Raw genomic sequence first — 12,992 nt, 5'->3', positions numbered from 1 at the left:
TTGTGTGCATGTTTGTTTTTATGTTTCTTTTAACACTGAATATTGCCATTGAGTGACATGAATCAGTGAATGTTTTAAGATGAGGTTAAGTTTTTTTTTTGTTAAACTCAACCATCATTAGAGCTACTTTTGGTATCCTGAAACATTACAAATTATGAATAAAAAGTATACAGAATTAATGACTTCAAGTATTTGCAGAGTTAAAATTTTACAAGCTAGGACCAAATCTCCCTGAAACATAGCTAATACTTTATTTTTCCAGTGAACATTTTGCCCTTTACCTAAGTCTTTGCCAAAAAGTTTTATCTCTAGAGTAAATCAAGACTGCAATAAAATTAGAGGATATACCTTTTTACATCTTTAGTTTGTAAGTTTGTACAGAATTATATTGGATCAAGGAAGGGTTGGAAGTTAAAGAAAAATCAAGGGGTGGTCCTGAAACAAAATAAGCTCTGGTTAGTGGGATGGAGCTAGCATTAGGGAAATGTCATTTAGTATAGATGATAGTGCTTACAACTACCAGAGGGACTGAAAGGGCAGTATGTAGACCCTGGTGGTGAAGGGTCATTCAATACTCATTCCCTCTCAGGCATACACCGAATGCTCGAGTCTAAATTTGAGGTTGGGGGCAATCCTTTCAGTGAAGTCCACTGGTCTTCATCATCAGAACTTAGCTGAATGGTAGAAATTCATGTTGGGAAATTCTTGTTGGGAAAGCAGGAAAGTGGTTTTTGATGGGATAGTTTGAAGATTATCAAGGGTTAAAGCAAAAGGATTGTTCAACAAATTCATAATATTGGACCTGAAGCATAGTTTGAAGCCTGAGAAGAAGTTCAGGCAGTGTAGTACTTTGGGAGTTACCATTCACAAAGTGACACTTGCTGTAGATTTATAGGTCGAATGACCTCTGGGTAGAGACTGGAAGCCTATGCAGGCTCTTCACACAGGTGTCCCTTATGCAGGGGCATCCTCTGAGCTCGCGTGTATCTGGGATGGCCTGTGTGAGTCAGAAACGTGACTTAGTAGCAGAAAGTTGGCCTAAAGTTCAGTTTGTTTGAGTCGGATTATTCCGAGGTTAGGGAAAGCGCAGCTCATAATTGTACCTAGGTGTAAAGTAGACCAGCTGCTGATTTTCAGCAGGGAGGTAGCTCATAGCTACTTAAAAGCCCCAGCGTGACTTGCTGCCTTAGCTGACTTGCCTCATTCTCTTTGTATGGCTAGAGTTCTGGCCAATATCCTGTCTGGACTGGGCTCTGGCCATATTATGAGGCCTGGCACAAGTGAGTTACCAGTTTATCAGGGATCTATTAATAAACTAGCCGCAAAGCGCAAGGACTGGCGGATAGGCGTAAGGATCCCGGGTTTGAGCCCTGGCTTCTCACCTGCAGGGGAGTTGCTTCACAGGTGGTGAAGCAGGTCTGCAGGTGTCTTATCTTTCTCTCCCCCTCTTCTCTCCATTTCTCTGTCCTAACAACGATGATGTCAGTAACAACAATAAAAAAAAAAGGGCAACAAAAGAACAAACTAGCATTGGGGCCAAGAAATTGCCAGCCGGTACAGCATATGTCTTCCATGGGTGAGGTTTTGGGGTTTAAGCTCCAGCACGAAGTGAATATGCACAGCACCAGGGAACCTCCATGAGTAGTTGAGTAGTGTGCTATTTCTCACTCTTCACCCCACCCCAAGATACAGTGAAAAAATGTGGGGGAGTCCACTCAGGGTGGTATCTCACATGCTTTAGACCTTGGAATTGTTCCATCAGGCCACATAAAAGGGGGAGGTTGTTAATAACTACAGTGGTCATGCAAAGACTCATACCTGCGATTGAGGTCCCAGTGTTCAATTCCTGGTTCCACCATAAGCCAAAGCAGAGCAATGCTCTGGTAAAAAACAAAGACCTACTCATGCATGTGCATCTAACTGTGTATGTGCATGCAAAGAGGAAGTAGGTTTATAATCTATTGAAGACTGTTTTGAAATACAAAGTATACTGCCTGCTGAGGACTTTATTTGCTATGTTTTTGCTTCTAGCAACCTTCAGGTGCACTCTTACCACCAGTCCTAATGAAGTAGTGCAAACTAGAATTGCAGTCCAGGTTGATGGCATTTAGGACATGCTGAGACAGTGTTATTGTGGAGATTACTTATGTCTGAAACTGGTCTCCTTACAAGACTGAAGAGATTTTTTTTTTAAATGTTTCTTCCTGCTACCAGGTTATTACTGGCTCATTCTTCCTACACTGCTCCTAGTGGCCATCTTTTTCTTTTAGGTAGAGGACAGACATGAGCACAGCTCTGCTGCTCAGGAAGCTTCTTCCTTACAGGCACTTCACTTGGGTTTTCCTGCATGGTGATATGTGCACTCTGTCAGGCAAGCCCCTTTTCTACCCCATAAGACTGAAGAGATTTTAAAGAGAAATGAAGCATCTGATAACTTTCACCCATAAGTACAGAAAGCTTAACTTCTTCAGCCTTTTTGGGGGGAATTTGCTTAAAATAAAGTGCCATTTTGATGTTCTGCATATAGGCCTGTCTGTTTTATGTCTCTCTGAGCATACCCATCTAGGCCCTCACCTTCCAAGGCTTCAGGGGAGACAGGTTGATTCCAGTAAACCTTGAGGTTCTCATATCGTAAGCTGATTCTCAGGTGCTGTCCACTGATGAGGTGAGGCCAAGCTGACAGTTCTGTGAAAACAGGCAAATACCCACAGAAATAGTGTAACCAACAAAAAGATCTACTGACAACCTGATCTCTTGCAAGGTCCCTTTTCAGTTCTCATCTCAAATATGGTCTCCACTAGTCCCAGCTGCATTGAACAGCAATCTCAGTTGGAAGATGATGCTGAGGAAGAGATGTAGATTACTCAGCACCTGTGGTATGGAGGCAAACAAGGAACTGGAGTCTGCAGACTGTGTGGCCAGGTCAAATCAAGCTTTATAGTCTGCCACCAGTTAGTTGAGCCCAGGTCTCTGGTGGGGCTACAGTTCTGGTGCCAGGTGACCCTCAAGACTGCCAGGAAGGAGTAAACATGTGGCCTCAGCTAAGGCTCCTTTTTTTTTTTCTTTAAGATTTTATTTATTATTAATGAGAGACATAGGAGAAAGAATCAGGCATCACCCTGGTACATGTGCTGCTGGGGATTGAACTCAGAACCTCATGCTTGAGAGTCCGATGCTTTATCCACTGCGCCACCTCCCGGACCACTCAGGGTCCTGTTTTTAGGAAGGAGCTGCCCCTGCAGTGCTCTCCTTCCCAATCCCACATCAACACCACATATGGAGGCTCAGAAATTAAGAGGCTCCGGGCCCCACTTTATTATAATCAGACTTAAAACTGGAGTTTCCGGGTCTCCTCTCTCAAGGCTATTCCGTAGGGGCCAGCCCTAGATCTTGAAGGCCAAGGTGAGGCCGTCGGCAAGGGGTAGGAGACTGATGTGGACCCTGGCATCTCGCAGGATGCGCTCGTTCAGGTTGCGCACGCACTTAGCCGCGGTGTCCTGAGGTTGAGGCTGCAACACCTGGCCGCGCCACAGGACCTGCGGAAAGACCAGGAAGGAACCCTGTGAGGGGCAGGATCTGAGCCACCTCCCTGAGCTCATGCCCCTAGCGGGGGCTGAGGGCGGAGCCAGGCCCCTTACACTGACTATGGCCAGGAAGCCCCCAGGGCGCAGCAGCTGCAGGCAGTGCTCATAGTAGGCGGCGCAGTTCTCCTTGTCCGCGTCCACCACGGCCACGTCGAAGGTGCCGGCCTCGCCCGCGGCCAGGAGTTCATCTTGCAGGGGAAGGAGGGCAGGCACAGCTGAGTCCTGCCCAGGTTGGTGCCCCCTCCGCCGCCCCGGCCTGCCCCCCCCCCCCCGGCCCTGCGCACCCCATTGCTCACCCAGGGTCTCCAAGGCGGGCTTCAGCCTGAGCTCGATCTTGTGCTCCTCCTCCGCCTGCGAGGACGAAGCGGTGGGGCACAGAGCTCCACCTCCTCCCTGAGCTGGGCGGGCCTGGGGAGCCTCAGGTGTGGGGGGCACTCACCTGCTTCCACAGGGGCCGCCCCAGCTCCGGGGGTCCCGAGTCCACCTCACAGGTCACCACACGCCCGTCGGGGGGCAACGCCAGGGCCAGCGCTAGGGCTGAGTAGCCGGTGAAAGTGCCTGGGGACAAGCACCGAGCGGGCTGAATGCAGGTAGGGGTGGGGGCTGGCGAGTGGGGGGATGGCGGCGAGCAGGGGACCGCGAGGACCAGGGGCCCGCCTCGTGCCTACCCAGGTCCAGCGCCTTCCGGGCCTTGATGAGCCGCGCCAGGTTGGCCAGGAGCTGGGCCTGCTCACAGGTCATCATGGACGCCCCCTGCGGCTGCTCCAGGGTCAGCTGTGCGCGGGGCGTGACGGAGGGGTGGCACTAACTCTGCAGCCACCCTGTCGCCCCGCCCAGCTTCCGCACCCCGGGGGCGTGGCCGCGGGTGTGGCCAAGGGGATGCGGGGGAAGCGCCCCTCCGCCCGACCCCGGAAGCCCAGAGATGGCCCGTTCCGTCCAAGGTCACACAGCCTCGTGGCCCCGACCCAGCCCCGCTGACCTGTCGCAGGCTCCGCAGCGCAGGGTGCTCCCGCACGGAGCGGCTCAGCACGTACTGCCACAGGGGGCTGTCCTCGGGGGGCAGCAGGCGCTCCTCTCGCCGGGCCCGCCACGGGGGGCACCATCTTCCTGCCGGGGGCGGGGGCCGGGTCAGGGACTTGGGGCTCCCGGGCGCCGGGGGAAGCCGCGGGCTCTGCTCCCGCGCCCACCCAGCCCGCGGGACTGCTGCGGAGGGAGCTGCAGGGCAGGGTCTACTCACCTAGGAAGAGGCCGGTGGCGAAGGCGGCGCCCAGCGCGGCGGTGCCCAGGGCCACTGCAGTGGGCACAGAGAAGCGGGGCGCGAGCGGGCTCATGTCGCGGGCAGGTGGCGGCAGTGGCCTGCTAACTTCGCCGGGGCTGCTGTGTCGCGGGCGCTACGGCCCCGCCTTGTCTGGGCATTGCCTGAGTTCAGTGTTTCGGCCTCGGGCGCCACCTGGCGGCCACATGTCCTCACTGCAGCCGAGTGAAACAGGCGCCATCTGGTGGCCGCGTGCAAAACTGCGAGGAGCACCTAGTGCCCAGAGTCATTTTAGTTATCCGCGGTCCTGGGTCCTTGAACCCGGTTCCTTGGGCATGGCAACCTATAAGCTCAACTGGGTCCACCATCACCCGGCCCCCAGAGAGGGAAATTCTGATGCTTTTTTTTTTTTTTTCCTTCCAGGGATATCGCTGGGCTTCGGTGCCTGCCCTACGAATCTACTGCTACTGGTGGCCATTTTTTCCATTTTATTGGATAGGACAGAGAAATTGAGAGAGGAGGGGGAGCTAGAGAAGGAGAGAGAGAGAGAGAGAGACACCTGCAGACCTGCTTCACAGCTTGTGAAGTGTCCCTCCCCTGCAGGCGGGGAGTGGGGGCTAGAACCTGAATTATTGAACGTGTTCTTGCGCTTCATAATATGTGTGCTTAGCCAGGGGTTGCTCACCGCCCAGCCCCCTTAATGTTTCTTTTGACTGGGTGTTTTCCTTAACATTTCTTTTGAGCCTGCCTGCAGACATATATGAGGGGGTGGGCCTTTGGCATCACAGGATAGAAGTACCATGTGACAGATTAGGCCCAGAGGGAGACTTAGGGAAGTCTTCTTAGGGGAGGTGACTGGCCATCAAGTTGAAGGAATGAAGGCCTAGTTTGGGGCGGGGGGACACAGCCAGCGGCAGGACCCTGGACCCCTGAGGCAGGTCTGGATGCTCTTGCTATGGTGCTGAGGTAGTTTCCTCAATTAAAATCCTGTCCTTGGGAGCCCGAGTGTGAGATCTTGGACCCAGAAGTTGCTCTGAGTCTTGGTTTGCTTTCAGTAAGATGAGAACAGAATCCTTAACAATAATGATGCTTGATCTCACAGTCTGACACACAGTAGGTCTTTGGCAAATGGCAGTTTTTCTTATGACCATGGACTGAAATGTTGGGCAGGTGAGGGCCGCTTGCTGGCCTGTTCTGCCAGGACAGGGATGAGTGTTGACTGAACACCTACTGTGTGCCAGCTCTGGGGCCGGGTTGCATCGCTGGAGAGAGAAGAGACCAGGAACTCATGGTGGAGCAGGAACGCAAAACTTTATTCATGTGGACGCCCCAGAGTCGGGTGTGAGCACAGTGGGTTTAGACCACGTGGAGCTAGCAAATGGCCGCCTCCCACTATGCACGCCAGCCCTTCTCCAGGCTGGTCACGGAAGAGAAAGAGAGAGAGAGAGAGCAGAAACAGGAGTGATTTTTATAGGAGAATTCCGGAAGTGACAAGTCGGGACGGAATTGGCTCGGAAAGGGGGTGGAGAAAACAAGGCACTCTGGGAAGGTAGAGAGCTTCCATAGCAATGGCTGCTGTAGTTTTTTAGCTCGAGGGAATAGGCGATACCCTGAGGGGGTAATGTGGTGGCGGAGGAGTCATTTTTAAAACAAGGCAGAAGATTGATATGTAAATAATAATACTCACATGGAAATATGGTGGTTTGTGGGTCCTGCCTAACTCAACCATATCTGTACAATATTCCAACACCCTGGTTTAGCTGGTTTTGGAGACCACAGTTCAGAGTTGGTATGCACAACTGGCGACTAAGCGAAGCTTCATAAATTCCTCTTTTATAATATGGGCTTGTTAATATTCTTGCTTGCCAGGTGATGAAATGAAAAAATTTGGGCCAAGAGATAACATCATTGGTAGTACAACAGTCTTTCATACTTGAGGCATCAGAGGTCCCAGACTCATAGGCACCACCGTAAGCCAGAGTCGAACAGTGTTCTGAAAATACACACTTGTCTCGCACCTTAGAATAACTCTCTAGAGGAGGCTGGGGTGTGGCACATCTGGTCGAGCACACGTGCAGAGACCCAGGTTCAAGTCTTCAGTCCCCACCTGCAAGGGGAAAACTTCATGAGTGGTGGCACAATGCTGCAGGTGTCTCTCTCTTTTTTTTTGCCTCCAAGGTTATCGCTGGGACTTGGTGCCGGCACTGCTTCTTATTGAATAGGACAGAGAGGAATTGAGAGGGGTGATCTGGGAGGTGGCGCAGTGAATAAGGCTTTGGACTCTCAAGCATGAAGTCCTGAGTTCAATTCCTGGCAGCATATGTACCAGGGTGATGTCTGGTTCTTTCTCTCTCTCCTATCATTTCTCATGAATAAATAAATAAAATCCTTAAAACAAAAAAAAGAAATTGAGAGGGGAGGGGAATATAGAGAGGGAGAGAGAAAGATAGACACCTTCAGACCTGCTTCACTGCTTGTGAAGCTTTCCCCCACTCCCCACTCCCCACAGGTGGGGAGCCAGGGGCTGAAACTCAGACCCTTGCACTTCATACTATATATTCTTAACCCAGTGTGCCACCACCTACCCTCCCTCTCTGTATCCCCCTTCCTCTCAATTTCTGTCTGTTCTATCAAGTAAATAAAGATAATAAAAAACTTATTAAAATATTTATACCCCTTTCCCATATTAGGGAGCTACTCTCTTCCCTGATCCAGGTTTCTGGTCCTTTTTCCAGCCATGACATCATCTCCCCAGACAATAACTTGGATCCACCTCCATATCAGATTTCAGGCTCAGGGGAAAAAAGAAAAAAAAAAAAGTACAGCCACAGGCCCTTTGGAATATAAGTAAAATATGCCTACTAGCTATCTTCAGAACAGAGACCCCTCCACCCCCTCAACTCTTCATCTGCACTATTCCAGCCTTTAGGTTCATGATTAGTCAACGATTTGTTTGGCTTTGAATGTTAACTCTTTTCAACCACCACGTTTCAGATGCTAGCATGATGCTGACCAGACTTCCCTGGACAGACAACCCCACCAATGTGTCCTGGAGCTCTGCTTCCCCAGAACCCCACCCCACTAGGGAAAGAGAGAGGCAGGCTGGGAGTATGGATCGACCTGTCAACGCCCATGTTCAGCGGGGAAGCAATTACAGAAGCCGGACCTTCCACCTTCTGCATCCCACAATGACCTTGGGTCCGTACTTCCAGAGGGATAAAGAATAGGAAAGCTATCAGGGGAAAGGATGGGATACGGAATTCTGCTGGTGGGAATTGTGTGGAGTTGTACCCCTCTTATCCTATGGTTTTGTCAGTGTTTCCTTTTTCTTAAAAAAAAATTTATTCCCTTTTGTTGCCCTTTTTTATTGTTGTAGTTATTTTTGTTATTGTTGTCATTGTTGGATAGGAGAGAGAGAAATGGAGAGAGAAGGGAAGGCAGAGAGGGGGAGAGAAAGACAGACACCTGCAGACCTGCTTCCCCGCCTGTGAAGTGACTCCCCTGCAGGTGGGGAGCCGGGGGCTCGAACCGGGATCCTTCAGCCGGTCCTCGCTCTTTGCGCCACGTGCGCTTAACCTGCTGCACCACCACCTGCCTCCCAGTGTTTCCTTTTTGTTTTTTTAAAATTTTTTAAACTTTTTTTTATTATCTTTATTTATTGGATAGAGACCATCAGAAATCTAGAGGGAATGGAGAGACAGAGAGACACCTGCAGCCCTACTTCACCACTCATGAAGCTTTCCCCCTGCAGGTAGGGGAAAGGGGCTTGAACCTGGGTCCTTGTGCACTGTAACATGTGCGCCCAACCAGGTGCACCTCCACCTGCCCCCCCCAGTGTTTCCTTTTTATAAATAATAAAAAAAAATAACCCTCTAGAATCCCTTCAGATTATCTTTCTATTTTTTTTTTTTTAATTACCACCAGGGTTATCACTGGGGCTTGGTGCCTGCACCACAAATTTAAAAAGAATCAGGATGGGGGCTGGGTGGTGGTGCACCGGGTTAAGTGCACATAGTTCTAATTGCAAGGACCTGTGCAAGGATCCCAGTTCAAGCCCCCAGCTTCCCACCTGCAGGGGGGTTGCTTCACAATCAGTGAAGCAGGTCTGCAGGTATCTTTCTCCTTCTCTATCTTCCCCTCTTCTCTTGATTTCTGTCTGTCCTATAAAAAAAAAAAAGCCTCAGGAGTGGTTTATTTGTAGTACTGACACCGAGCGAGATAACCCTGGAGGCAAAAAAACAAAACAAGAAAAACATATATATATATATATATATATATATACACATACATATACACACACATATATATACATACATATACACACATATACACACACATATACACACACATACACACATATATATACACACATATACACACACACATATATATACATACACGTACATATATATACACAAATATATATATATATACACATACACATATATACACACATATATACACACATATATACACACATATATACATACACATATATATACACAAATATATATACACACATATATATACACATACATATATATACATACACATACATATACACAAATATATGTACACACACACACACACACACACACACATATATATATAGTCAGGACCACTGGGTAGAACAACTGGTTTCCCACACATGCAACCCAGGTTTGAGCCCTGGTACCACAGGGGGTGATGCTGTGGTAACAGGGAAAGCTCTGGTGCTGTGGTCTGTCTCTCTGAAACAGTTGACTTGGGAATGGCAAAACAGATGAATGAATGAATGAATGAATAAAAGTCCAAGAGGCAGAGGTCATCTAGATGCTGCTCTGTGACTGTGCCGTGAGAGGGCTGCTTTAACAGCCCTTTAGTTACCACGTTGACCAGGTCAACTCTTGCCACCCTGTTGGTATGCATGAGACCCTTTCTGTTTCATTTGGTTTAAATCCCCCCTGCTTAACACTATTCTATTTACATAACCACTTCATTCTATTTACATAACCACTGTTAACAAGTTCCACCCTCCCTCCAGGGCATTTGTGGTTCAGTGATAGGATTCTCGCCTAATCTGCCCCCTCTTTGTCACACTCTGATTTTCACCAGTCACTTTTCTCTCCACCCTCTCTATGTCACATCCTGTTTCCACCCTACTTGGCAAGTATATATAAAGACAGCATTGTGAGTTTTACAGTACTTTACCTTTAGTTTAACTTAGCTCGTCTTAGATTGTGCTGCGTCCTGCATGAATAAAGAGATACTGCCTACAGCTCAACCATGAATCCCTGGTCGTCTGTTACCTGCCCGTGAAGCTAGCCCGGCAAAAACAACACCTCCCCCAAAAACCCATCCAATCAGGGCTTTCCAGACACAGACTTGCTGGTGTGATGATATTGAAGCTGCAGCATGACTGGAGCTGAAACCATCATGAACTGGGGAGAAACTTGCAGTACAGACTGACCAGAGATACTTAGGTCCTGGGTCTTGGGAAGGAGAGACAGGAGGCCCCGACACCCTGTTCCAGGGTAGGCTGGGAGTCCAGGGCATGCCTTGGACTCAGAGACAAGGGTGAAACTGAATCTTTTACTAAGCTTGGGTGCCGGGTGGGCAGGTATGGGCCTGTCCTAGCTTCTCCAAATTTGTTCTGCTCCAAGAAGCTCTTTCCTCTTACCTATTGGTCCTCTGCATCATGCTTGGCCTTATTTTTTTTTTTTTTTTTCTGCCCTGACTGTGAGTCTTATTCTCCAGAGTAAGGACCAAGACTGTTGGTCCACATCTCTACCCCTCCTCCTTACCCAACTCAGAGCTGAGCACATAACAGCAAGTTCTAAACAAATGCTCTCTGAATCTTTTTTTTTTAATATTTATTTATTCCCTTTTGTTGACCTTGTTGCTTTATTGTTGTAGTTATTATTGTTGTTATTGATGTCATTGTTGTTTTGATGTTGTTGTTGTTGGATAGGACAGAGAGAAATGGAGAGAAGAAGGGAAGACAGAGAAGGGGAGAGAAAGACAGACACCTGCAGACCTGCTTCACCGCTTGTGAAGGGAATCCCCTGCACTTGGGGAGCTGGGGGCTTGAACTGGGATTCTTCTGCTGGTCCTTGTGCTTTGTGCCATGTGCGCTTAATGCACTGTGCTACTGTCTGACTCCTACTGAATCTTTTTTTTTTAAATTTTATATCTTTTTAAAAAATCTTTATTTGGCAGTTGGGTGGTAGTGCTTTCCCCCTGCAGGTAGGGACCGGGGGCACAAACCCAGGTCTTTGTGCATTGTAATACGTGTGCTCAACCAGCTGTGCTACCACCTGGCCCCCTCTGAATCTTTTTTAAAAAAATTTTATTATATATATATTTTAAAAATATTTATTTATTTATTTTTGCCTTTGTTGTTTTATTGTTGTAGTCATTATTGTTGTTGTTATTGATGCCTTCATTGTTGGATAGGACAGAGAGAAATGGAGAGAGGAGGGGGAGACAGGGAGAGAGAAAGATAGACACCTGCAGACCTGCTTCACCACTTATGAAGCGACTCCCCTGCAGGTGGGGAGCCGGGGTTTGAACCGAGACCCTTATGCCGGTCCTTGTGCTTTGCGCCACCTGCGCTTAACTGCTGCGCTACCACCCGACTCCCTAAATTTTATTATCTTAACTGGATAGAGACAGTCAGAAATTGAGAGGAAGGGAGAGACAGAGAGAAAGAAAGACAGAGAGACACCTGCAGCACTGCTTCACCACTTGCAAAGCTTTCCCTGTGCAGGTGGGGACCAGGGGCTCAAACCTGTGTCCTTGTGCGTTGTAACTTGTGCACTCCACCAGGTGCACCACTACCCGGCCCCCTCTGAATCTTTTTTCCCCCCTAATTAATTAACATTATTGCCACCAGGGTTATTGCTAGGACTCTATGCTGGCACTACGAATCTACCACTCCTGGCAGCCTTTATCCTTCTCTCTCTCTTTCTTTTCGTTTCTTTCTACTTTTTTTTTTTATTTGACAGGACAGAGAGAAATTGAGAGGGAAGGTGGGGATAGAGAGGGAGAGAGAAAGATAGACACCTGCAGACCTGCTTCACTGCTCATGAAGCATTCCCCCTGCAGGTGGGGTGCAGGGGCTCAAATCCGGGTCCTTGGGTGGTGATATGTGCGCTTAACCATTTGTGCCACTGCCTGTCCCTGCTCTCTGAATCTTATGCTGGAAAGTCCTTGCTGCCTGAGCTGCCAGTCCAGACAGGGGTCTTTTATGGGCTCTATGCATTCAGAGTTTCTGTAAAGCTAGAATTTTATTCTTATTTTCCAGAGGAGGTAACTACAGCTCTGAGAGACCACCTCTCCATGCTTACCTTCTCCCCACCTACCTATGACCCTGATCTAGCTTTCTTTTCTTTTAATTTTTTTATTATCACCTTTATTTATATGATAGAGACAGCTAGATATCAATTGGGAAGAAGGAGATAGAGAGGAAGAGAGACAGAGAGACACCAGCAGACCTGTTTCACCACTTGTGAAGCTTTCCCCCTGCAGGTGGGGACTGGGACTTGAACCCAGGACCTTGTGCATTATTAACATGTGTGCTCCATGAGGTGTGCTACTACCCAGCTCCTCCCTGATCTGGCTTTCCTTTCTTATTTATTTCATTTTTTTTTCTTACCAGAGCACTGCTTAACTTTGGCTTTTGGTGGTGCTAGGAATTGAACCTGGAACCTCAGAACTTCAAGCATGAAACTCTCCTCTGTGACCATTATGCTGTCTCCCGGCCCTGGTTGGTTTGCTTGCTTGCTTGCTTTGCCTCTTTGTTTTTCTTTTCTTTCTGTTATGTGGTATCTTCAAATGTATGGCATCATATATGCATGACACCACTGAATAGCCTCCTGGGCTTATTTTTTCAGTCTGTATCCTTTGAGAAAGAGGGGAGAGAAGGAGAGAGAGACAGGGAGCAGAGAAAGACCACAACACTGTTCCACTGCCCACTAATTCTCTAGGTGCCATCCATGCTGCTCTCATGTAATGTAGGGGTGTGGGGTGGTCCCAGGGCCTTGTGCACAGTAAGGTGTGTGCTCTACCTGCTGATCTGTCTCCTGTCCACTGTTCTGGTTTTTTGAAATCTTTGACCCACTGGCCTACAGTTCCTGTAGGATTCTGGAAGACTCGGACTCCCAGGAAATGCT

The 12,992-nt window shown here is 48.6% G+C and overlaps 1 protein-coding gene across 1 annotated transcript; it reads right to left on the bottom strand.

The window, feature by feature from the left end:
- Positions 1–3,288: 3,288 nt before the first annotated feature.
- COMTD1 (catechol-O-methyltransferase domain containing 1) lies at positions 3,289–4,992 on the bottom strand. The gene is made up of 7 exons (XM_007539360.3): positions 4,822–4,992; positions 4,564–4,691; positions 4,253–4,358; positions 4,024–4,142; positions 3,881–3,935; positions 3,639–3,772; positions 3,289–3,536 (listed from the first exon to the last, which is right to left on the bottom strand). The coding sequence occupies exons 1-7, from the start codon at positions 4,913–4,915 to the stop codon at positions 3,384–3,386; spliced, it is 789 nt and encodes a 262-aa protein (XP_007539422.2). The 5' UTR covers positions 4,916–4,992; the 3' UTR covers positions 3,289–3,383.
- Positions 4,993–12,992: the final 8,000 nt, after the last annotated feature.

Source organism: Erinaceus europaeus, chromosome 1 (genome assembly GCF_950295315.1).
Source record: "Erinaceus europaeus chromosome 1, mEriEur2.1, whole genome shotgun sequence".
Classification (NCBI taxonomy): Eukaryota; Metazoa; Chordata; class Mammalia; order Eulipotyphla; family Erinaceidae; genus Erinaceus; species Erinaceus europaeus.
The sequence above is the reverse complement of the archived record's forward strand: the minus strand, read 5'-3'. Positions and strand labels throughout refer to the sequence as shown.

Bases quoted from the DNA above. Each gene is read 5' to 3' on its own strand.
- COMTD1 (XM_007539360.3), bottom strand. From the start codon at position 4,915: ATGAGCCCGCTCGCGCCCCGCTTCTCTGTGCCCACTGCAGTGGCCCTG. The intron at 4,143-4,252 runs GTAGGCACGAGG...GCTTGTCCCCAG, and splicing joins CCGGAAGGCGCTGGACCTGG to GCACTTTCACCGGCTACTCA. The intron at 3,936-4,023 runs GTGAGTGCCCCC...TCGTCCTCGCAG, and splicing joins GGCGGCCCCTGTGGAAGCAG to GCGGAGGAGGAGCACAAGAT.